Consider the following 24,235-nt stretch of genomic DNA (forward strand, 5'->3'; position numbering starts at 1 on the left):
CAATTGCCCAACAAAGTGATTGTGTCTGATAGTATATGCTTCATTCCACACCCATTGTCCCCCACCTTTCTGCCAAGAGGAAAGAATGTGTTTCATCATCTGGTCTCTGGAACCAAGACTGGTCATTGCATTTAGCGCTGGACTCCAGCTGCCTTCCAGGGATGTTTTAATGTATATTATTGTACAATGATGAAGCATACTACTCACTTCCTGACAGAGGTGATAGATGCAAAGTGTAGAATGAGACATAGATTTCTGTCCAGGGCCAATACAGGAATTTGTTTTGCTTGATTCTGAGTATTTGTTATAAGGATTTCCTTTTTCAATTGGGAGGTGGGAGGTGGGAGAGAGAGAAAACACATTTTTCTTCATTGAAAACAATGTAAAAAATATTTACATTTATTGAAGTCATTGTGTAAATTATTCTGCCTGCTCTGTTCTGTATCCATTTTTAGAAGCCTTTTCATGTTTCAGTGTTTTCCTCAAAAAGAGCACACTGAATAATATCAGAAGGAGTGAAATTAACCATATCTCATTAGACAGCAAACAACTGGTTACTGATTCAGGGATCATTTCCAAAGCAGCTGTCTGTGCATTCAGACCATTAAATGTTGAGAGCAAAGGTCAAGATCAATACCAAATTAGAAGAAAGGTTAAAGATGAAAAGATATGATTGGCAATTAGAACACTCCAACCATACCCAGTTTAAAGTAGCTGCTGACTTTGAAAAATGGAAATGGATAAAAAGTAAAGATGTTGGCTATGGTGATCACTGCCTCAAAGCAATCTAAAATAGTTGCCAGAGGACCCCTGAAGCTTCCTTGGACAACAGATATCTGATCTCCTTGTCAAGCAGAGAGAAATGGAAGCCAAGAGTAACCATGGCTGAGAGTAGTGGTGTCAAACTCAAATATAAACAGGGGCTGCTAATCAGTACATAAGGATTCCTTCCTATGGTCAACAGAGTGACTTAGTTTCAAAATGTAATCTTATCTATCTTTTACTGTCTTTTAATTCATTTTGTTAAGTATTTCCCAATTACTTTTTAATTTGGTTCAGACTGCGCTGGGGAGTGTTGGGGCCAAGGTTGGGCCGGCCACGTGGTTGACACTTCTGGTTTAGAGGACTTGCTAAACATTGTGAAGGAAGGTGGCAGAAGAGGAGCAGCCCTGAAATACAGCAAAAAGCAGGGGCAAAGAGATCAACATATAGCTGGGCCCAGCTTATTTTGAGAGCTTATTTAGATGAAAGAGAAAGAAGAGCAATGAATAGATGTGAAGTGGAGCTACTCCACGAATATTGCTGTAGTGACTGATTCTTGTCATTGATTATAGTGGAACCACTGAGGTCATTTATTAAGCCCTTACTGTGTGCCATGCATTGTGCTAAGCACTGGAGATATAAACACAAAAAGGACAGTCCCTGCCCTCAAGGAACTTATAATCTAATGAGGGAAGACAACATAAAAAGGAAGCTGGAAAGATGGGGGGAGAGGACAGGATGGAGAAGTCCAGAGGAATAGGTGGAGAATGAAGGAGGAAGGAAAGATCAAGAAACTAAGGACTCCAAGAGACAGGAAGAAGGGAAGAGGGAGAACATTCCAGGCATGGGGCACAACCTGTATGACTGGAGTCATAGTGTGTTTGTGGATCACCAGAAATAATTTCCCTTGGTAGAGCAAAGTGCTGGGGATTCTCCTCCAACAAGATGCCTTCCACGTTAAGGTCAAGCATGATTCCATGAAAAAAGGAAAAAATTGAGCTGTCCATTGATCTTTTGAGAAGCTACATTAAGTGAAGCATAAGACATGGAAAGTTTCCCTCCAGAGATGTTTGCCAATATCGTGGTGATGTAGCACAGCATCGTAGAGTTTTGAATTTGTGGTCAGGAAGACCTGGGTTCAGATCTCAATATAGATACTTTTCTTTCTTTTTTTCTTTGGTTAGGCAATGGGGTTAAGTGACTTGCCCAGGGTCACACAGCTAGAAATTGTTATGTGTCTGAGGCCGGATTTGAACTCAGGTCCTCCTGACTCCAGGGCTGGTGCTCTATCCACTGCGCCACCTAGCTGCCCCCCACAATATAGATACTTTTACTAGCTATGTGCACAGCCTGGACAAGTCACTTGATCTCTCTGAGTCTCTATTTTTTATCTGTAAAATGGGGATAATTAAAGCACCTACATTTCAGAGTTGTTTTGAAGATCAAATGGGACAGTTTTTGTAAAGCATGTTGTCAGCCTTAAGGCACTATATACATATCAGCTGTTATTATTATCATGTCCTTCACCAGGTCCAAATGGAAGGGTACTTGAAGATTTCTGCATGTTCCTGTTTGTGGTTGATATTGGGCTAATTGCCCTGGAACACTTCAGGGCCTCCTCAGTGAGGTCCACAGCTACTCAAAAGCAGGAAAAGCCTACATTATGACAAGCAGGTTGGCGGGCCACCCTATTGAATTAGGTCATCAATAGCTCCATCTTGGACAGGCAGTGCAGATGGGAAATGAGCTGGATATAGAGGGAGTAAGATGGAGAGAATGGCTTGGATGTTATCCGGGTACTTGGCCCCAAGCAACTTTCTGCTGCCAATGTATGAGTCAACATTGGTATTTTCCCATTAATATTAATAGTTACAAGTCATGAAAAAAAAGGGACTTTCCTAAAGTGCAAGTCTGACAGTGTGCCCTCTCTCCTTTCCCTCCCCCAACTCTAGGGCTCCTTATTACCTCCAGGTAATCTTCTAATTGGAGTTTTACAACTTGATCCTGTCCTATTCTTGCAATATCCTTCATTCCATGTGCTCTAGAGGATCCAGCTGCGCAGGGGCTCACTTGCTGTTCCTTGCACACTATGCTCCAACCACATACTCTGGTTCTTCACTGGCAGCAGTCTCCCATGCCTGAAATTCTCCCCTTCTCTTCTGTCTCCTTGCTTCCCAGGCTTCCTTCAAGACTCAGCTCTAATCTCACGTTGGATTTAAAGCCCTCTGGCCTTTCCCAGGCCTTATGTTGCTTTCCCTTCCTACCTCCCTCATCTTCTGTCTGAAATTATCTTCCATTTACACTGTATATATCTTGTACATGTATAGTTCTTTGCCTGTTGTCTTGCCCATTAGAATGTCAGACTAATGGAAGAGACTAAACACAGGGACTGTGTTTTTGCCTTTCTTTGTATCCCCTGGAACTTAGCACAGTGCCTGACACATAGAAAGCACTTAATAAATGCTGGTTGAGTGCCTGCCTAACTGAAATATTGTGATCTTAGAAGAAGTAACATGGAAATTTAAAGGACAATGGAAAACATGTGCAGCAGGTATAGCTGGTCTGCAGGGAAGCTCCAATGATGACTCCTGTATGAAAAGTGGCACAAGATATCATGATGGATGTTCTTGACCAGCAAAGGGAATGGGCTAGTCATGGACAAAGAAGGAGAGATAACAGACTGACAGCCAAGCACCACATTGGTATCTTTGATGTACTAAAAGACTGAGAGGAAGAGCCCTGGGTGTTGGATTTGTGGATGTGGCCAGCAATTGGGCAGGATGAGAAAACAAGCCAGAAAGATATTGTTATACCTGTTCCAAAAGTGACTAACACTAATCATTCATTTTGGCTGTGCCTAAAGGTATTGTGGACAGGACTTTCTTCCTTATTTGATTTGTATTTGCTGATAGTTAAGTTTATAATAAAACAATTTTTAAAAACAGCACTTAATCCCCAGGGACTTCTGATTGATTGCAGAATCCAAAAGCCAATCAATCTCATTGCACTTAAGGCTGTTGCCTCTTGTTTCCTCTTGCCCAACCCCTTTTTTGTGTGTGTGTGTGGGAGTATTGTGAAACTTGAGATGTTTCTGGGAGAATTGATTTTTTAAATTAATTAAAGTGTGTACAATGGTCAGGTTCTATATCATTGTGGACCCAAAGTGGTGATATTCATTAGATTAGTTTTTACTTTGTTTTCACCTTTTAAATAGATGATAGGATACAGGGCTACTCTTTTTCTTTGTATTTTGGAGTAGATTAGAATTTCTGTCTAACATCAGTTTTATTGGTAAGTGAAAGTAGATACAAGGAATTGGTTTCTGTGTGTGAGTATGTGTGGGTGTGGGTGTGTGGGTGTGTATATGCATTTTTGATGCTTACTGCTTTACAATGTAGTTTGAGGTCATTTCTCCTCTTTTCGTTATTTCCCTTCGGTTTCTAGACCTTTCTTTTCCAAATGAATTTTATTATTTCTAGCTATATAAAATCACCAGTGGTTTGATATAACACTAAATATGTAAATTAATTTAGGTAGTATTGTCATTTTTATTATGTTGATGCTACCCAACCATGAGCAATGATCATCTCTCCAATTATGTAGCTTCTTTATTTGCAGTTGTATTTATATATTTTGAATGTGCCTTGATAGATTGACTCCCATTTTTTTTTTGCATTTTGTTTTAAATGGGATTTCCTTTTCTATTGTGGGACAGGGTTGAATCAGAGCATATATTCCCTTATAGAGTGCTGAGCTTGCATCTTGATCACTTCCCAGTAAACATGTGGCACTTTGAGATGATGCAGCAAACCTTGCATGATCCATTTGTCCTCTTTGCTGCCCTATGACAGAAGGACCACCCAGAGTTTGCTGCATACAGGCCCTTTCATTGTTGAGCCACATATTTACCTGAGTGGCCAGAGTACAAACTCATTAACGCATGGGGTGAACTCTAATCCAATACCCACTGCACTCTTCCACTGTCAAATATTTATTAATTTAGCAAAGAAAGTAGGGTGCAATTGGTCCATTTGTCCATTTCCCCAGTTGTGGAAAGTTCTCCGGGAGACTGCATCAGTGAAAAGTGAATAACAGCTTCCAGCTTACTGTCTTCATTCAATTCTTTAAGTAGCATCATGTAAGTCTGGGCCTTTTTTGTGATGCATGATGGAAGGGTGGCCCTTTCTATAGCTTAGTAGCATGGTGGTTGTCTGTACATGGCAGCTAGGCAAACCAAGCCTGGGCCCTGCAGCACCTGTTTCATCCCATGAGCATGGATGATAGAACAGTGATCCTGAGATAGATGTGTCTGGAAGCAGAAAAAGTGTTCGACTATGCCTTTCTTGGGGAAGATAACCATGGACAAGAGGAGGAGTCCCAAGCCTTGGCCTGGCTTGGCATAAGATACTGACTTTAAAGCAGACCTTGCAGAACTAAGGATTTTGTTATTGCTGTATAGAAATGATAATGATTTTTTGTATTTATTTTGTATCATTTATATAGGTATTTTAAATTTATGTTTTTGCTTTTTTTTTTTTTTAAGAAGTAAGGAAGTTAATGAACTCTTCTGCCAATTAAGAGGCAATCCTATTATATAAAGCATGCTGTTTGGATTGAGAAACTGAAGGAAGCAAACATTTCTGTTTTACATTTTAGGCAGTGATGTGTTCTTAAAATACAAAATAGACTTTTAAGGTTAACCTGCATTATCAGTTTTCTCCATTACTTTCTCTAGATATTCAAACAATAAATCAAGCCCTGATTGGTAGGGTTTGTCAATTTCCAAAGTGTAGATGCTCACACTGCTAATTTATCAGTTGGCTCTCTTGAGCTGGTATGAGCTGGCGCCAGCACACCCCTGGTTTTAGGAAGTTAGGTGACCCAGTGGGGCTTGGTACGTAGAGGCACAAGTCTTGGCATCATGATACCAGGCTTCTAGTTCTACTGCTGCCACTTACCATGTGACCTTCAAGTTCTTTGAGCCTTAAGCTATGCATCTGTTAAATGGGCATAGTAAAAACCGAATGAAGGTAAAATAAAAGTGTCAGCTTCTCTGGCAGCTAGGTGGCACAGTGGATAGAGTACCAGCCCTGGAGTCAGGAGGATCTGAGTTCAAATGTGGCCTCAGACACATAACACTTACTAGCTGTGTGACTCTGGGCAAGTCACTTAATCTCAATTGCCTCACCAAAAAAAAAAAAAAGTGTGTCAGCTTCAGAATCAGGGAAACCTGAGTCTCAGACACCTAATGCTGCTAGCCCTGGGCAAATCTCTTAACCTCTCAGTGCTCTGTGTTTCTTGAGTAGATGCCGATGTCCATTGGTAGGAGGAGTTTCCTCACTGAGAATTTTCTATGCTAATTAAATCACAAATCTGGCCCTAAAAATGAGAATTTGAAAAAAAGAATGACAACATTCTCTTTAAGCATGTGGTTTTTTCTATAGATCAGGAGTCCTTAACCTTTTTTCGTGTGTCATGAGCCCCTTTGGGAGTGTGTTGATGTCAACAAAAAGCCCAAATTTTCGTGTCCTACATGACTGTCTGCAGCTCAGGATCCCAATCTTACTTCCAGGTTCAGCTCAGGTGCCCCCTTCCATGAACAGAAAGCCTTTCCCAATCTCCTCAGTCATTAGTGCTTGCTTATTTTCCAATTATTTTTTCACTTATCTGTGAAAATGTTGAACCCCCTTGGTACAATGTAAGCTTCTTGAGGGAGGGGAGGGGTTTTCATTTAGTCTTTGTATACCCAGCACCTGAGAGTACCAGCATGTAGTAGGTTCTTAATGCATGTTTGCTTAAGTGGATTTCACAGTGAGGAAGTATACTTACTGTAGGAGCTTAATCAGTTAACAAACATTTATTAAGCATCTACTTTTTGTCAGCATTGTGCTAGGTGCCAGTATAGCAGAAGAAAGAATGAAATAATCTCTGGTTGAGCTTACATTCTACCAACATGTACATATAGGGTGTATATATGTGTGTGTGTGTGTGTGTGTGTGTGTGTGTGTGTGTGTGTGTGTGTGTGCATATAAATCCAAATAAATCATGGTAATTAAGGAGTGCACTAGCAGGTCTTCATATAGAAAGCTTTTGCCTGAGCTGTTGAATGAATCAGTGAGTGAATGCATTTCTCTCTATAGAGTGTTGCCTGAGCTGTTGAATGAATTGGTGAATGAATACATTTCTCTAGTACTTCCAAGTGTATGCAGTCTCTTTCACATCTATTATGTGTAATAGCGTGGAAGAGGGCCATCCTTCCCTCTTCCAGAATCCCCGAGTAAATTGGTAGTCTCTATTGGTAGAGCTGACCGTAGGGGCCCATTCAGTATAGACGAGCAGTTTCATACCCCAAGCTGCCAATTCCATGAACTGGCTGCCCTCTCTCTCCCATTGATCGCTCTTTTCCTCTTTGTTTTTTTGGGGTTTTTGTGTGTGTTTTTTTGTTTTGCTTTTGGTTCAGAGCCACTAATTAAAGCAATAGATATTTTAAATAAAGCAGACTCTGTTCTTTACCTTCTGACTTAATGGAAAACATTGATTTCTTTTCCCCTACTTCATTCAGTGATTTAAAAAAATGGGATCCTTTTTGTTTATTCACAAATACCATCAGTGATGTCACTGTAACTCTGGGAATAGGGCTTATTAAACAGGGAACACTGAAGGATAAACACTTTGACCTACTTTTAAAATTTTTATTTGCTTACAAAATCCTTGTTGTTTTTTTTTTTCCTCTCCCCTGGAACACAAATAGTTTCCTTAGAAAAACTTGTCATCAGCAGCCTGAGCCCCTCTGAAGGGCTCTACGGGGCCTCTGGAAACCACCAGAATTTTGCAGTTAGTACAGAAACTTGGAAAACCCCCTCCCTAATAGAAAAAGAACTGTGGTGCACCCTGTTAAGGTCTTCAGCCATCATTACTGTTTCCCTCTTCTGTACATTTTTTAGTCGCAAGTTCTGATCCTCCTCTTGGAGGCCCTTAAATGGGATAAGAATCAGCTGGCTCGACCCAACTCTTCTGGAAAGAAGGGCTTCTGAAGGTCAGGTGCAGTACTCTCAGGTGTGGAAAGATAGAAACATCAGGTGCTCCTTAACTTGGATCAGAATCTTCAGAAGAAAATAAAAGACTAGATTTCACCTGTCCTCAATCTCTTCTCTCACCCAGAAAATGTCTCAAAGTTAAATGGGACAAAGTCCCATGTAGTTACTTGCCTTTTGCTAATTTCTAAGAGGGAAGGTGACAAGTGTAAAGAGACGTGATCTGTCCTTGCCCTTGGTATAGAAATGGGTACTGGCTCCTGTGACGTGCCCACCCAGACATCAAATGGATGAAGTAGGACAGCCAAGTGAGCATTTGGCCATGGTAATACTTGGTCAAGTAGTCCAATGGATCTGTACTCTCCTTGATGGTAGCATTCCTTCTAGTGATGCAGATTGAAACCCATCTTTACCTGTCTATTCAGTGGGACTCTTGTCCGTTAAGTTCTCCCCAGTGAGCTCAGGGCCTTCCCTAGCCTCTTGATATCATTGACAGAGATTAAATGCTCTGTACCTTTAAATGAACAACGCTTTATTATTTACATTTTCCCATGGCTCCTTGTAATGCCCGTGCATTAGAATTGCTCAGATCATTTCCCTCTCTTCTCCCCCAAACATGTTTAGTGTTCCAACAGGAAATATCTTTCCTGGACATGAATAGTTAATATTCTAAGGCCTTTCTTTAAAGAAATAAATAAAATCAGATAATGAGAGCCTTCAAATTGAAGGGGAATGTGGAAGTGGACCTAGTTTATCCTTGGGCTATTATCATGAAACCCCTTTGACAGCATATATGGTGGAAGTGGTCAGACCATCTTGGCTTGCATCTTCCCAGCAATGTACAAGCTCCCTGCTTCATGAAGCATCCATTCCATCCTTGGATGGCTCTCATGGATTGATATTCAATGCAACTTTCTTTCCCCATAACCTTCATCCATTTCTCTAAAATGTTTTCATAGGTTCAATTAATTTCAATGCAACAGGCAGTTAAGGGCCTTTTGTGTGCCCATTAGGTGCTGTTCTGGGTTATAGGGAGCCAAAACCAGAAGTGGAACAGCCCCTGTCCTCACAGAGCTTATGTTCTGTTGGGGGACAAAATAATAGCCCGTGTAAACACGATGTTATTTCAGAGGGGGGTGGAGAGCACTAACATCCTCGGACGTCAGGAAAGGCCTCATGTAGGAATTGGCCCTTGTGCTGAGTCTTGAAAGGAGACAGGAGGTACGGCATTCTAGGCATTAGGGACAGCACGTGCATGGAATGCACATGGAAAGGCATGGAATGAGAAATGGAATTTTGTATATAAGGGACGGTTAGTAGGCCAGTTTGTTTGGAACACAGAGTGCTTGAGTAAGAGTGATGTGAAATCAATCTGGAAGGTCTTTAAATGCTAAATAGAGTAGTTTATATTTTGCCCCACAGGTAATAGGGAGCTCCTGAAGATTCTTGATCAAGAGAGTGACATGGTCAAACCTGTGCACCCTGTTTGGAAGATGAATTAAATGAGAGAGAAACTGAAGGCAGGAAGAAAGACCAAATTAGGAACCTGTTGTAGCAGTTTAGATGAGAGGTGACTATGGTAGTGGCCATGTGAGTGCAAAAAAAGGGGGATGGATATGAGAGCTATGATATAGATAGAAACATCAAGACTTGGAAACTGATGAGATATAGGAGGTGAGGGAGAGAAGAACTGGGGATCACTTAGAGGTTAAGAACTCAGCCAGGTGACCAGAGGGACAAGGGAGTCTGCCTAGCTTTCTTTAGTCTAACCCTCTCATTTTATAGCTGTGGAAACTGAAGCCCTGAAAAATTTCTTAAAATGAGATACTTTGGTTATGAATGAATTGCCCATGCTACATGGTAGATCTTTAGGTGTACATTTCATTTTTTTTCAATTATGTACATCTTTAAATGTTATGTGCTTGTTCCATATTCTATGGCAGTGTTGATGTCAGACTTGCTGGATGTGCTCTTGAATGGACATGATGCATTTCTGGAATCCACCTTGTAAAAACTTGCCCTAATTCGATGCATTCAGAACACGAATATCATTTTTTTTTCCTGATACTCTTCTGGATGGGTTTCATTCATTTCATAACCAGGGGTGGAGAACCTGTGGCCTTAGGGCCACATGTGGCTTTCTAGGTGCTGCCTTTTGCCAGAGTCCAAGTTTTGCAGGACAAACCCTTTTATTAAGGGCATTTGTTATGTGAAGTTTGGATTCAGTCAAAGAGCTGCCCTTGAGGACCTAGAGGACCACATATGGCCAAGGCCCCTACCCCTGTCATAGACTATTATTTTGTAAATGACTAGATTTGAATAGACTCCAATCAATTGTGAACTCCCAGAGAGAAAGATCTGTCTTTGACCTTTTTTTTTTTTTAAATCCACAGTGCTTAGCAGGGTGCCTGGCACATAGTAGGTACTTAATAAATGTTTATTGACTGCCTAACTAACTGTTAAAGCTAGAAGGGTCTTTGAGATCATCTTGTCTTCCTCTCTCATTTTGCAGAGGAGGGATCTGAGGTCCAGAGTGAGGATGTCATTTGTCTGAGGTCACACTCATCAATATATTAGGAAAGAGTTAAACTCTTACCTTCACATCAACAATTATTTTCACAATCTCAGTAATTTATATTATTTGGGCCTACTAGCAGTTAATGGAGATTAGGAAAGATTATTTTTTTTTCTTTTTAAAGTAAATGGTCACAAAATAAGAAAAATTGAATGATTTAGATATATATGACTTTAAGATTATTTTGGTTAAATTTAAAATAAAAAAGGGCTTTAAAAATATCCCATCCTATTACAGATGGGAAATTGGAGAACCATCAGTGTAGGAGACCCATTTGGTACAGTGGAAAATCTGATGGATTTGAAAGTCAGAGGACTTGATTTCAGATCCTAACTCTTCTATCTACTTCCTAGCTATATGACCCTGGACAAGTCACTTCCCTGTTCTGGGATTCCATTTCTTTTTCTATGAAGTGTGAGGGTTGGAAGGGAGGGAGGAAACAAGCATTTGTTAAGTGCCTACTATGTGCCAGGCACTATACTAATTTTTTTAAAGCAACTATTACCTCATTTAATCCTGTTATCCCTATTTTTAAAATTTTAATTTATTTATTTTTGGAGACAATCAGGGTTAAGTGACTTGCCAAGGATCACATAGTTAGTGTCTGAGGCGGGATTTGAACTTAGGTCCTCCTGACTCCAGGGCCAGTGCTCTATCCACTGCACCACTTAGCTACCCCCTTTTAACCATATTTTATAGTTGAGGAAACAGAGGCTTTTTTTGCTCTTGATAACACAGCTAGTATGCACCTGAGTCAGGATTTGAACTCAGGTCTTCCTGATTCCAGGCCTATATCTATTTCAACACCTAGCATCAAGGACTAGGGTAATCAGTTTCTAAGCAGCCTTCTAGCTCTTATTCCATAATCCTATGCCTTCACGTCAAACTGGGCACGAACAGACTTTATTGAAATGGTTGGAATTGTTTTCCTTTAAATTTAGAAAGGCTTTTCTCATTTGTATGTGAATGCCACTTATGTCAAGAAAGAAGTATTTATCGAACATTCCCCCTGTACTCTGTGCTGTGGGCATGTCAGAGCAGAATAGAAGTATAAGACAATAGTCCCTGTCCTTGCAATTGAATGGGGGAGAAAAGAAAGATCCATGTGACCCAGGTCAAGAATAAGTTAGCAGTGAATGTCCTACTGCACCTGTTTGATTCTGGTGTGTCCTTTCCAGCAGCCTCTGTTCATTTCCATTACCCAGGGTCAAGTGCAGGCAATTAGAGAACAAGACATTGTAGAAGAAGGCATGCTAATCACGTCCTTTATAGTAAGTTCAAGATGTTCTAGGAAGGGAGAGAGAACTGGGAGTCTGAGTCATCCGGAAAAGCTTCCTGGAGATAGGACTGAAGTTGTCTTATATTTGAGGAAGGACATTGACAGTCTGTGCAGTTTCCAGCAGAAGCTGAGCAGGATGGTCAAGGGACTGGTGACCAGGCCAAACTGAGTGGTGTTTGGCCTGGAAAAGGGAAGATTGGGTGGGGGTGAGGAGGGGAAGGGAAAAAGAAACAACATTCACTTCACATGGAAGAGGAATTAGACATATTTGGCCTGGCCCACCATACTCAAGACATTCTGGTATTTTTCTGCCTTTCCCTACATATTATCCATTCTGTGACGGGGTGCAAGCACCAACTGTGTAACAATGAGAGCTTCCCCAAAGTGGAATGGGCTTCTTCAGAACAAAGTGGGTCCCCTCTCGCTGGAGGTCATCAAATAGACTGGATTTCCATGTGCCGGAGGCATTTTAGAAGGGGTTCTTGGGTAAAGATGGCTTGCACTAAGTGGCTTCTGAGGTCCTTTTCAACTGTGGGATTCTGTGACTCGGTATCCCTTATATGTATGCTATACATATATATATATATATATCTCGTGAGGGCAGGGCCAAACCAATTAAAATTTGCTTGGAAGAGAAGATTATGTACAATGTGGTGGCTGGAACAACAAAAAAAGTCTCTCCTTTTGATATGCTCAGGGCCCCCCAGAGAGAATTCAAACAATTTAATGTTCAGCCAGGTAAAAATTTACTTGGTTGAGAATCAAAGGTTAACACAACTAAATGCTGAATTGTTACCATATTTTGGGGGTTCAACCTAACCAGGGAAATACAGACAAAGGAATCTTGAGTAACTGCGGTGGTCCTACTGGGGGTGGTCTGGAACACATCAAGTGATCATAGGTGGGCTATGCCTTAAAATGCATGTTCCAGGCAGTTCCTGTTGTTCCCTTGGTATTGTCTCTAATGTGCTACCCACGAATGCGTTGTGGCCAGATCAACAGTAATTGCCCATATACTGTATTACCATCTGTCCCCTGGTTTTCAAATCCACTTACCTAATTGAATTAGAATGTTCTCCTGTTGTACAGCTTCCGTTTTAAGTGACGGCCATCGGAGTGTAACTGCGGCCTTTTTGGTTAATAATCATCTCCTTCTGGTCTTGTTTCTGGTCTTTTACCAAAGCATTTGGAAAAGGTAACTTCTTCATCAGATGGCTCTTTGAGGCTGACTTGGATATAGGTAAATTTCAGTGATGGCCCTGTTGTCTTTCTTCATAGGTTGAGCTCAGTAGGTAGCCCTAGAGTTTGAATGACTATCCTATTTCTAGGGAGTTGGAGGGGGTGATGCAGTCCATCCTCCTGCCTCCATGTAGTTTGGCACCTGAAGAATCACAGACAATTCTGTCCAACTCCAGGCTTGTGGAGCTACAGCTCCTTATAGACTCTGGAGTAGACCAAGCTAATATTCCTGGCTAAGCTGTTGCCTCCCAGTGCCTCTTAGCCAGGCTCTGATAGGTCCCTCCAGTCTAGTGTGGCATGCTCTAGCAATTCCCCTTAGGCTATAAGAGAGGCTATATGTCAGTGGGTGTAGAGATTAGTATGGGTCAGCGATATGGATCACATGTATTTTGACAGTGAGAAATATAGGACTTATAGATCTCCCCCTGTGCTTCTGGCTACCTCTAAAAATATTCATCCACTCATCAGATAGCTATAACATACGAGTGTTATGTAAATGCGCCAGAGAGGGATAAAATGAGAGAGAAGTCTGTTACTGACCTGACAGGCACCAGCACAGGCTTCATGGAGAAGGTGGCATTTGAGTTGGGTTTTACAAGGTATCCCGCAATTTCATGACCAAATTGGGAAAGGAAAAGATTATAGGCATATGAAGTGGCTTTAGCCAAAGGCACGGAGGTGGGAAAGTACAGGGCATGTTAGGTAGATAGCAAGTAGTCCAGGTTGACTGGGATTGAGTGCATAGAGGAGAGTAACATAAGCTCAGACTGGGAAGGTTAGATGATGCTGTATCAGAGTGTGCTGAGAATTTCCCTGGGCTTAGCTTCGTCATCATGAATGATCTTAACACTTGAGTGGAGGTGTGGTGGGACCATTAAGAGGTGTGTGTGTGGAGCTTTAGAAGAGAAATCAGACTTGGCTGGGGATATGGATTTGGGAGTCATTTGCATAGAAATGACTGTAGAAGCTATGGGTGTGGTGAGACATGAGATCGCCAACATAGTAGACTTAGTGTGGCCCCAAAGTCTTAGTACAATTTTTTTTTTGTACATTTAGTATTTAAAAGTACACTAAGACTTTGGGACATCCTGTATAAAGAATGACTGTGGGCCAAGGATCCAACCTTGGAGAGTACCATCAAGGATTTGGGAAGCAGATGAGGGACCAACAAAGAAGATAGGAAACTATAGTGCCTGGGGGCAGTGCAGTGGCTAGAGCACTGGCCCTGGAATCCGGAAGACCCAAGTTCAAATGCGGCCTCAGACACTTGGCACTTACTAGCTGTGTGACCCTGGGCAAGTCACTTAACCCCATTGCCTAGACAAAAACAAAACCAATTAAAAAAAAGAGAAAACTATAGTGTCTGAGATGACTCTTACCATCCCAGAGATTGGCTAAACATGGAGGATGAGACAGTGGTAGACTGAATGGATCACTGGTGCTTTTTGGGAACACAGTATCAAGACAAAGTCTAGACGAACTTCTCCTTCATGTATATCTTCTAGATTTCTCTGAATCTGTCGTGTTCATTGTTTCTTATGATGCAGTCATTCTGTTCCATTCATCATTGCATACTATATAGTTTGTTCACTCATTCACTCTCTGGTGGACACCTGTTTTGTTTTCAGTTCCTTGCTGTGTGTGAATTCTCTTCCTCTTTCTTTGATCTCTTTGGGATGGGCCTAGTAGTGGTATTGCAGGGTCAAAGGGTAACTTTTGAGGCCTCATTCAAAATTTCTTTTCACACTGACTGGCTGGACCAAGTCACAACTCCATCCACATTCACTTTCTTATTCAAGCCTTTTTCATCGTCTTCTTTGTATATGGAAATGTTTGTGTTTGTTAACGATTAAGTTCATACTAATAAGGAGCATTTGTCCAATTTAACTGGATTATAGAACTGTGGCTAAGAATTTTTGTGCTTGGGACAAAAGGTATAAATGGAGTGGGGGAAGAAGAAGCATGTACCAGGACATCCTGAGGTTTCTGTACTACTGAAGGACTAGGCACTGTTGGGGATGGATAAAGGTGGGAGGGGGAGGGTGTTATGGGTACCCTATAAAAGTCATTGCTCTGACAACACCCCAGTTGCCCCCACCCTAGTTAAAACTCTGCATCCATTTGCCTATGTACCTCTTTATGTGAATCCTGATAGATTTGGTCTAAGTTGTGAACTTTTAATGTGGTTTTGAGACAGAAGGACTGTAAAATGTGACTTCATGACATTTTTGGACTTTAGTATTATGGATTTAACAAAGCTTTCTTTTGGCTAATAATCTTTTTCTTCCTTCTTTTCCTGCAGTATACAATTTGGAACTTTCTTCCAAAGAATCTTTTTGAACAGTTTCGAAGAATTGCCAATTTTTATTTCCTGATCATTTTCCTAGTCCAGGTAAGGCCCAGATAAGTAGAAATCCCATTTTAGAGGTATGGCTACTCCAAGCAATTTATTATTCTTTCTGTTACTGGTAATTAAAAGCTTTTATTGAGTTTCATTAAAAATGAAGCTTGGCTGACTGCCTCACCAAAAAAAAAAAATGAAGCTTGGTAAAAGAGGGTTTTAGACTTCTTGTTGATATGCATAATCTTTGTAAGAGGAAGTAGACATTTGTGGTCATTTACATATTTCTCTCATATAAGATCATAGTCTTAGAGATCATTAAGTCCAAACTTGTTATTTTACAGATGAGGAAACTGAGGCATACAGAGGTTAAGTGACTTTTCCAGGGCCACATAGCTAGTAAGTATCTGAGGTCTGATTTCTGACTCCAGCCCCAGTCCTCTATCCACTGAACCACCTAACTACCTCACACTTTACATATTCATGTCATCTTATATCTTACATCTTACTAGTTTTAAGAAAAGACTTAACAAAGGGTAGAATTTCACATCTATATCCACCTTTCTTTACCCCGATCCAATCTTATGGTTTGGCCTGCTGTCCTCAATTATAGATATTGAGGTCTTCATCGATTATTAAAGTCAGTGGTTAGATGTAATATGTCATCTTAGAAAGTGCCTGGTCTGCTTCAGAATAAATCCTCCTGGATTTGGAAGCTAGTCTACACAAGAACCATATGTTTGAAATTTTTTTTCCATACACTAAGACCCCTAATATGACCATTGCGGCCAGTGGGGTGCTGGGCACATATATCCATCCATGTTTATGTACCTCTTGAGGGTTCTCTGATCAATCTTGGGTTGTTAAACTCTAAAACAGTGAACATTATTAGAACTCTCTTAACCCAGTCATGGCCCCTAAAGGCCATATTAAGATTCCTTTCCTTGTATCCGACCAAAGGCGTTTTGTTTCAAAGGAACTCTGAAAATCCTGTCCGCTGTAGTGAGCCCTCTTTATTTGCTGGGATCATGGCCTCTTTAGATCCCATCAGGGGATATGCATTCACTTTGGGTAAGTGGGTTGATGCTCATTTTTCAATGTCTCTGGACTTTCTTGGAAGGGCACAGGCTTCATCAGTGAGCATCTAAGGTAATATATGGTCAGGAAGCAGCCAGTGACACTGTCTCTCACCCTCAAGTTGTGGGGTAACTGCAGGGAAATGTATAGCTTTGTGGGTTTCATAATATGGGAGAAGTAAAAGGTTACAAGCCCAGAAGAACATAGCAAATCAGAGGAAGGGAAAATACCACTTCCTGAAAATATTTTCTTATTTGTTTGTTTTCCTAGTTGGTTCAAGGGTGTGTTTTTCATGTGTTCGTATGTATGTGTGTATGTGCGTGCACGCACACACGCATGTGTGGAGTGGATGTCAAGCCAGCCTCAGCATCAGGAAGACTTGGGTTCAGATCTCACCTTTGATACTGACTGTGACCCTGGGCAACTCACTTGGCCTCTCAATATTCTAGGCAACTCTCAGACCAGCAGTTACAGAAAAGATGCCAACCTGCATTGGTGGAGGGAGCTTTCCTTATCTGGGAGTTCTCTACATTAGTGCAGTCATGGGTCTAGGCCAATATCTGTATGTCTACACATACCTTTTCTTTATCTTCATCTGTTTCTAATTTTTTCTTTTTATCTCTAGCCCAATGTACCTGGCATATAGTAGGAGCTTAATAAATAAATGCTCATTGAATTGGACAAGTGCTGTGGCATGGGGGTAGAGAGTTAAATATAAAATATTGCCATCAAGAAGGCCAAAATGTCATTTGGGGAATTTTAACATTTAAGGAGACCTTCACATGGTTCTTTAGGCACTTAACACCCTTGATAATTGTTAGCACAGTGAAACATACTGACTCTAGTTTCCTGGCGATTTTGGAGAAAAGCCAAGCAAAGCCACCTGTACACGCATGCTCACACACATACACACGCATTTTAAAAATGTGAAATACTTGTTAGCATTTCTGAGACAGAAGGGAAGTGGGATGCCCTGCACAGGGGCCTGAACCATAGCCTGGGGAATTGTCAGCTGGATAGCCAACCTTCAGGCTACATTCTCAAGCCTCTCAGAACTGGGGGAGAAGTCTTCAAATTTGGCCTGGTTGTCCCAAGGGCCAAGAGTTCCTTGCTCTGGAGGGTTCTTAATGGCCTCGTGCTTTTGACTGGACAGATATAGCAAGGGGCAGGGGATTCTGGGAGGGGAGCACAGTGGAGGTTTGAACTTCGGGGTCAAGATTGGGAAGGGAGGAAAGTGAAACTAGAGCAATGACAGAGATGAAGACTAGTGCCTGCTCTCAGGCAGCTTCCAGCTGAGTTTTTTGAGGTGGGAGTGGGGTGGAATGCACCTGAAGGGTGCCATGGGAAGACTGTTAAGTTCAGAACCAGAGAAGCTACCTCTTGCTATTTGTGTAATTCTTGAGCAAGTCATTTCTGGGTTATATTCCTCTGGTGTAAAATATTGGGGGATGAAGTTTCTGTACTACATGACCTCTAAAATCCTTGACATTCTACAATCTTGTGACCCATATGTCAAAGAATGGTAATTTTGTCAGTGTGGATCCTCCCTTTACCACTACAATCCCTCTTCACCTTATTGGATTATCTTTCCGAGGCAATGTGATCCTTCCACTCCATCTCCCCCCCCCCAAAAAAAAAAGTATCTTCTGTTGGCTAAATCGCCTTTTATGGTCCTGGCTTTCAATCTAGGATGCTATAAATTGTTCTATGTGACAGTTGTAAGGTCCACATTGAAAGCTGGGAGGGACTTCAGATGCCAAATGAGGAAACTGAGGCCTAGAGAACTTAAGTGACTTGTCCAAGGTCACACATATAGAGGTATGTCAGAAGTGACATTTGAACCCCTACCCTCTGACTCTGGAGCTGCTATTCTTTTCCCTGTTCTTCTTTGCCTTTAAGAGGGCAGAAGTGGAAGCATAGGATTGCTAAGAGGTAGATCTAAGTTTATTGTCAGGAGCTTCCTTCCAACCAGAGCTATCCCCAAGTTGAATGGACTGACTGCCTTGGGAGGGCAGGGGTTCTCAGAACCTTCAGTGCTGGTTTCCCCTGGATGGCTAGTTCATCATGTGTTGGAGTCATTGTAGGGGGAATACTTGTTCAGACATGCTTTGGACTAGAGTCCCTTCCAACTCTGGGTTTCTCTGATTCAGAGGATCCTCAATCCAGAGCTGGAAGAGACCTTAGAGACAGCTAGTCCAACCTCACTTTATAGAGAAGGCAGCTGAGGCTTAGGGAGATTCTGAAGTCATACAGCTAACATGTGGCCTAGTTGAAATTTGAACCCAGGTCTTCCTGTGTCTAAATCCAATACTCATTCCACATTCTGTGAAAGAAATTGGCCTCTTCCTAGTTGGGTTGTTTTTTTTTTTTATACCTTGTCCCCAAATAGAAGTGGGAGGGCTTCCTGGCAAAGGCAAAATGAACTCATAGGAGTCCAGTGTTCTGTTACACTAGGAAACACAAATATTCTCTGTAGCCTTTTAGCCATTCCTGAGGTTCCACATAGTTAAGGCTCTGCCATCTCCCAGTGATTTCCCAAGCATGAATAATCTTCAGGAGGGTAGGAAGCAGGTTTCATTATCCTTGAAGCCAGTGAGGCAGCTCAGTATCCCACCCACAGCCTCCTGATGCATGAGGAGCGGCCTACTATAATCATAAGGCCTCATGACTGTGCTTGAGTCAAGATCGCTAGTGGGATGCTCGATTTGGCTCTGCTAGAGCTGCTGGCTTTGGTTTGAGTGAAAATCGATCTCCACCCTGGTACCTGAAAATTAACTGGGCTTGGTCTGCATGTTTCTGACTGGAACATAAGCTTTGGTAGCCACACATATGAATTAGGACTATACGATCATAGGTTCAGAATGGGAAGGGACCTCAGAAGCTATTTAATCCAATCCCCTCTCATTTTATAGAAGTGGAAACTGAGGCCTAGGGAGGGAAAGTGGCATGTTATATCCCCCAGTTAGCATGTGAAATCCTTTAGGCCAGGGACTGTGTTTTTGCCTTTCTTTGTATCCCTAACACATAGCATAGAGTTTGGCCCCTAGTAGGTGCTTAATAAATGCTTGTTGACAGACTACAATTGACCTACCCAAGGTCACACTGATAGTGGGAGAGCGAGGATTCGAACCTTAGACTTTTGACTATCAATCCAGTACTCATTTTGATTTATTATGCTTTGTTTCTGTTTTATTCTAAATTGGATTTCTCTCTGTGCTTAGGTCACAGTAGATACACCAACCAGCCCAGTGACCAGTGGACTCCCGCTTTTCTTTGTGATAACTGTCACTGCCATTAAACAGGTAACCCAACACTTTTTCATATATAACATGTGGTGCACCTCACGTACCTCTTCAGCCTTTTTCCTTGGGGAGAGGAGGTACATATAGGGGTTTGCCTTGCATGTTAGCTTTCATACAACTGACTTGTCTCCCAATCACAGCCCAGATGATCTCAGCCTTTCTTCCCTTGTGAGCTGAACATATGCCCACTGGGCAGAGCTCTCTACTCCTCTCCTGCCGTTTCCAGTATGGCCCTATTGAATATCGAACCACAGTTCCAGAATAGTTTTACAATGGAGGCTAATTATCTTCCTTCTAATTCCTGCCTTCCTTTAATTTTTGTCTCATCTGAATCTGTGATTGCGTCAGGCTAGGGAACTCCCAGTGTGAAAACTCCCTTCACCGATGCAATTTGACCACCCTGGCACTCCATCTGCAAACTTAGAACACTAGAGATGTTAAAGATCTTTTTCAGGGTCACATGGACAGGATGTATTAGATTTAAGACTTGAACTTGGGTCTTCCTGACTCCAAATCCAGCCCCATATTCCCTATCCTACCTTGCCTCCTTATTTCCAAATGAAGAACAAATATTCTATTGTATCCCTTTCTGTCATCTTTAGCTGGGAATGAAGATTAAATGAGCATGTGTACTTCTGCAGATGGGCCTAGAGAAGCAGTGTGGCATATTGTATAGCATCCTGAACTTGGGAGGCTGGAGAGGCCTAGGTTCAAATCCTACCTCAGATACTTAGTAGCCATGTGACCCTGTACAAGTCACTTCTCACCATTCTTGGTTTCCGCATCTATAAAATGGGGATAATCATGCCAGTAGTACTTGTCTACAGTAGAGGTGTAGTGAAGCAGAACCAAAGGACATTTTAGGAATCCTAAAGCCTAGAGTTCAAGTCAGGTGGTTGTATGACCTTGACCAAGTCACTAATCTCTCAGTACCTCAGGTAACTCTCCAAGATTCCAAATTTTAGGTGATATGCCTTACCTGTGTTGGTGGTAGGTAGTAGTTTGCACACTGGGAATTAATTACCCATTATGGAAATGAAACAGACAAAATCACAGGTTTAGACAAAAAAGCTAAACATGTTAAAAAAAAAAAAGCATTCACTTCCAGGGCTGTTGTGAGACTTTATGTCATAATGGACACACAACACATTATCAGCCTGTATACATGTCAGTTATTACTCAGAATATTCCATGACATGCTATGTCCCCAATGTAGACATTCCTTCCAATGATACACGCTGCCATCAGTCCGTGGTAACTTATCCTGAATGACTCCCATCTGTGTCCTTCCCAAGTTTTCCCCTGGGGGCCAGCCACTGTCAGCTGTTATTAGTATCCTTCATCAAGGACTGGCCACGGTCGGTGGCGTTGATATCTGGCCTTTGAGTTCTCCTCTCAGGCAGGGGGAGCTCCATTGCCTCTGGTAGTGACTTTTGCAAACTGCGTGTTGACTTGGGGGAATTGGGAGAACGAGTGGACTTGAAATCTTTCAAATATACCTTGACAGTTCTGGGTACTCAGCTTATTAAAAAATGTACTGTTCAACAGTGATTTATCCAGACACTTTAAAAAGGGACCCAAAGAAGGAAGCTATTCTGAGCTTTGTTAAGCAACAGGGGCAACCCAAATCCCTCTCTCTCCTCTTGGGGTTCCCTGCCCTCCTCTTGCCTATCAGGTGCAGCAGAAGTATTTTATGAAGAGCCTTGGCTTCTAAATAAAGACCTTAAGAATGGTTTCCCCTCAGCCCTGTCCTGTCTACCCCTTCCTCCCCTGCCCCCCAGGGCTGCAAAGATGATTTGCTTTTTTTTTAAATTTAATGACAGTTTATTTATCAAAGATTATTTTTTAAAACATCACTGAATTGCTGTTTCCAAGAATAGCCATGTATAGTTTTCAAAAGCTGTTCCCGATTTATCTTCCCTCAATTAACATTCATCCCCTGGTTACTTCATGGGCATCTCTAGAAGTACCCTCTGGAGCCATCGTCTGGAATTGCCTAAAGGAAGAGGAAGAGATTAAACGTAGTCCCGCAGGAAAGAAAAAGGGGGTTGGGAGGGACAGAAAGAAATGATTAGGAAATTTTTCTTTTTAAGAAGTTTTATTGGATGTCTCTTAAAAATCACATTCACTTCCAGATCTATTCTTTCTCCCCAACTCCTCCTTCCCTCTTCTTTTATAACAAAGAAAATCAGTTAAGAAATAAAAAAACCCCAATACAGTGACTACATAGTTAATGTAGTGACCATGTATGTAACATGCTGCCTCTCTGTCTAGAGCATGGAGGTATGTGTCATTATCTGGGCTCCTGGACTATGATGGGTTTCTCAGATACACAGAGTTCACCTTCCTCATTTCGTTTTTCAAGCAGTTGTCTTTGAAAGGGAGCAAGGATCATTGCGGTAAAAAGCTACAATCTGCCAAATGAGACAAGAGATCTTGCCTTAGTGGCCCCAGGTAGTAGGTGCAGCTGTGAACTTCTTCCTTCCTTCGATCAATCCCAGATAAAAGGCAGAAAGTGAAAGGAAACACTGTCCTGGTTGCACTTAGTTTGTGAAAATGAATGAAGGCACTTTATTGAACCTGAGCCTCGGTTTCCTTATCTGTAAAGTCAGGGGTTGAACAAGATGCTTGCTGACGTGCCTTCTATCTGTAACTTCATGATCTTATGATCAGCTGGCCTCTAAGATGTCCTTCAGCTCTAAATCTGTAGTCTTATGATTATAGGATCTGTTCTGGGGATAAAAAGGACTCAAAACACATTGAAGCCCAAGCCTGTTCTGGTAAAAGGACTACAAGACTTGGAGTGAGTTGGGGCTGGATCTCACCTCCCCCCATTTTGCCATTGACTAGAGTCCAAAAGACTCACCTTCCTGAGGTCAAAACTGGCCTCAGACTCCTGTTAGCTGGGTGGCCCTGGGCAAGTCACTTCACCCTGTTTGCCTTAGTTTCCTTACCTATAAAGTGAGCTAGAGAAGGAAATAGCAAACCACTCCAGGATGTTTGCCAAGAAAACTCCAGATGGGGTCATGAAGAGTCAGACACGATTGAAAAATGACTAAACCCTCCTTGCTTACTTGCCCCCTCTGTAAAATGGGAATAATAACATTTATGTCACAAATGACACTGAATTATTGTTTATCTCAAACAAAGTAATGTTTCTAAAGTGTCTTCTTGGTCTAAATTGGTAGGTCAAGGTTTTATGATTTTAGCCTCTGGTTTGGGAACTCATGCCACCAATTCAGATGGTCCTTCCTCTTTAACTTAGCAGATAACTCAGAGTGTTGCAAGAAGCTTAGAGATTTCAGGTCACTTGCCCAAGGTCACATAGGGAGTTAGCACCCTAGGCAGGATTCAAACTCAGGTGTTCCTGGCTCCAAGCCCAGTGCTCTCTCCACTGTGCTATACATGTGCTCTTTTGTGTTTCACGTTTTTTCCCTCCATATACACAGTTTCATAAATCAAGCCACAACAGTCACTTGTAATTTTTGATAGCTATATCACATTCTACCGCACGTTTCCTTATATGCCTGAGTTTCCAATGCATTTCCACTTATCTTGGTAATACAGACCATTTAAAAGCAATTAAGCCATTTCCATCAGGGCCAACCTGATTGTGCGGCTGCTTTGTATTATCTGGTGTCTTGGATCTTTGGAATGTTCCCTGGGTGACAAGATTCCCCGGGAGGATGATGTCTAAAGTGTGACTGGAGAGCTTGATGATTCATTTTGCAGGGGACTGGTTGAATTTGCTAATGTCTCTGCTTCATTCTCTGAGACTGATTGGGGAGTTGGGTTTTTTTGCATCTAGGGATACGAAGACTGGCTCAGACACCGAGCTGACAAAGAAGTAAATAAAAGCATTGTCTATGTTATTGAAAAAGCAAAGCGAGTGAAGAAAGAGAGTGAAGCTATCAAGGTAACTTTTCCATTTTCATTCATTGATTTCCTTATTTTGAAAGAGTTATTGATGCCTTTAAAAAGAAAACACACATCACAGTCATTTACAGATATACTCCGCTCTTCCCTTCCCCTCCACCCCAGTGACCCTTCCCTTAAGATCCACACAGTTACTGCCTCTGGCTGAGAATGCCGAGATTCATACCCATAGTCACCACAGAAGGAGGATTTATTTTGCTCATCTCTGGAACCTCATGAGGTTGGTCCCCATAATTACATAGTGGTGATTTTTTTCTTTTTAGAAAGGAATATATTTGTGTGCCATGAAGGCTTAAAACTTGAATGCTAATAGAAATCATTTCTTTTCTCCCCATCCATCAAGAGAGGGAGGAAACATGATAGGAAGAGGGAAGAAAAAAGAAAAAAAAAAGTGTCTGAGGCCAGATTTGAACTCAGGTGCTCCTGACTCTAGTAGTGTAGTAGTAGTGTAAATATTTCACAACAAGCACTGATACACTTTTTAAAAAAATTAATTTATTTTGATTTATCAACAATCACTTCCACATGTTTTTGAATTTAAAATTTTTCTCTCCCTTCCTCCCCACCACCCTCTCCAAGACGGTGCAAAATCTGATATATGCTATACATATACATTCCTATTAAACATATTTTCACATTAGTAATGTTGTAAGGAAGAATTAGAACCAATAGGAGAAACCACCAGAAAGA

General features: G+C 41.6%; 1 protein-coding gene across 5 annotated transcripts in view; it reads left to right on the forward strand.

Annotated features, from left to right (window-relative positions):
* The window catches only part of ATP11C (ATPase phospholipid transporting 11C (ATP11C blood group)), a 210,762-nt gene that overhangs the window by 84,095 nt on the left and 102,432 nt on the right, over positions 1-24,235 (forward strand). For all 5 annotated transcript variants that reach the window (XR_013483660.1, XM_020971762.2, XM_078147922.1 and 2 more), the window contains exons 3-5: positions 15,192-15,281; positions 19,529-19,609; positions 23,418-23,525. Coding sequence is in view for 4 of the 5 variants with exons in the window: in XM_020971762.2 (XP_020827421.1) it covers positions 15,192-15,281; positions 19,529-19,609; positions 23,418-23,525 (279 nt within the window). In the remaining variant the exon portion in view is untranslated. The remainder of the gene's footprint in view (positions 1-15,191; positions 15,282-19,528; positions 19,610-23,417; positions 23,526-24,235) is intronic.

Source organism: Phascolarctos cinereus, unplaced genomic scaffold (genome assembly GCF_003287225.1).
Source record: "Phascolarctos cinereus isolate Bilbo 61053 unplaced genomic scaffold, phaCin_HiC Scaffold_8;HRSCAF=390, whole genome shotgun sequence".
In the NCBI taxonomy this organism is placed as follows: domain Eukaryota; kingdom Metazoa; phylum Chordata; class Mammalia; order Diprotodontia; family Phascolarctidae; genus Phascolarctos; species Phascolarctos cinereus.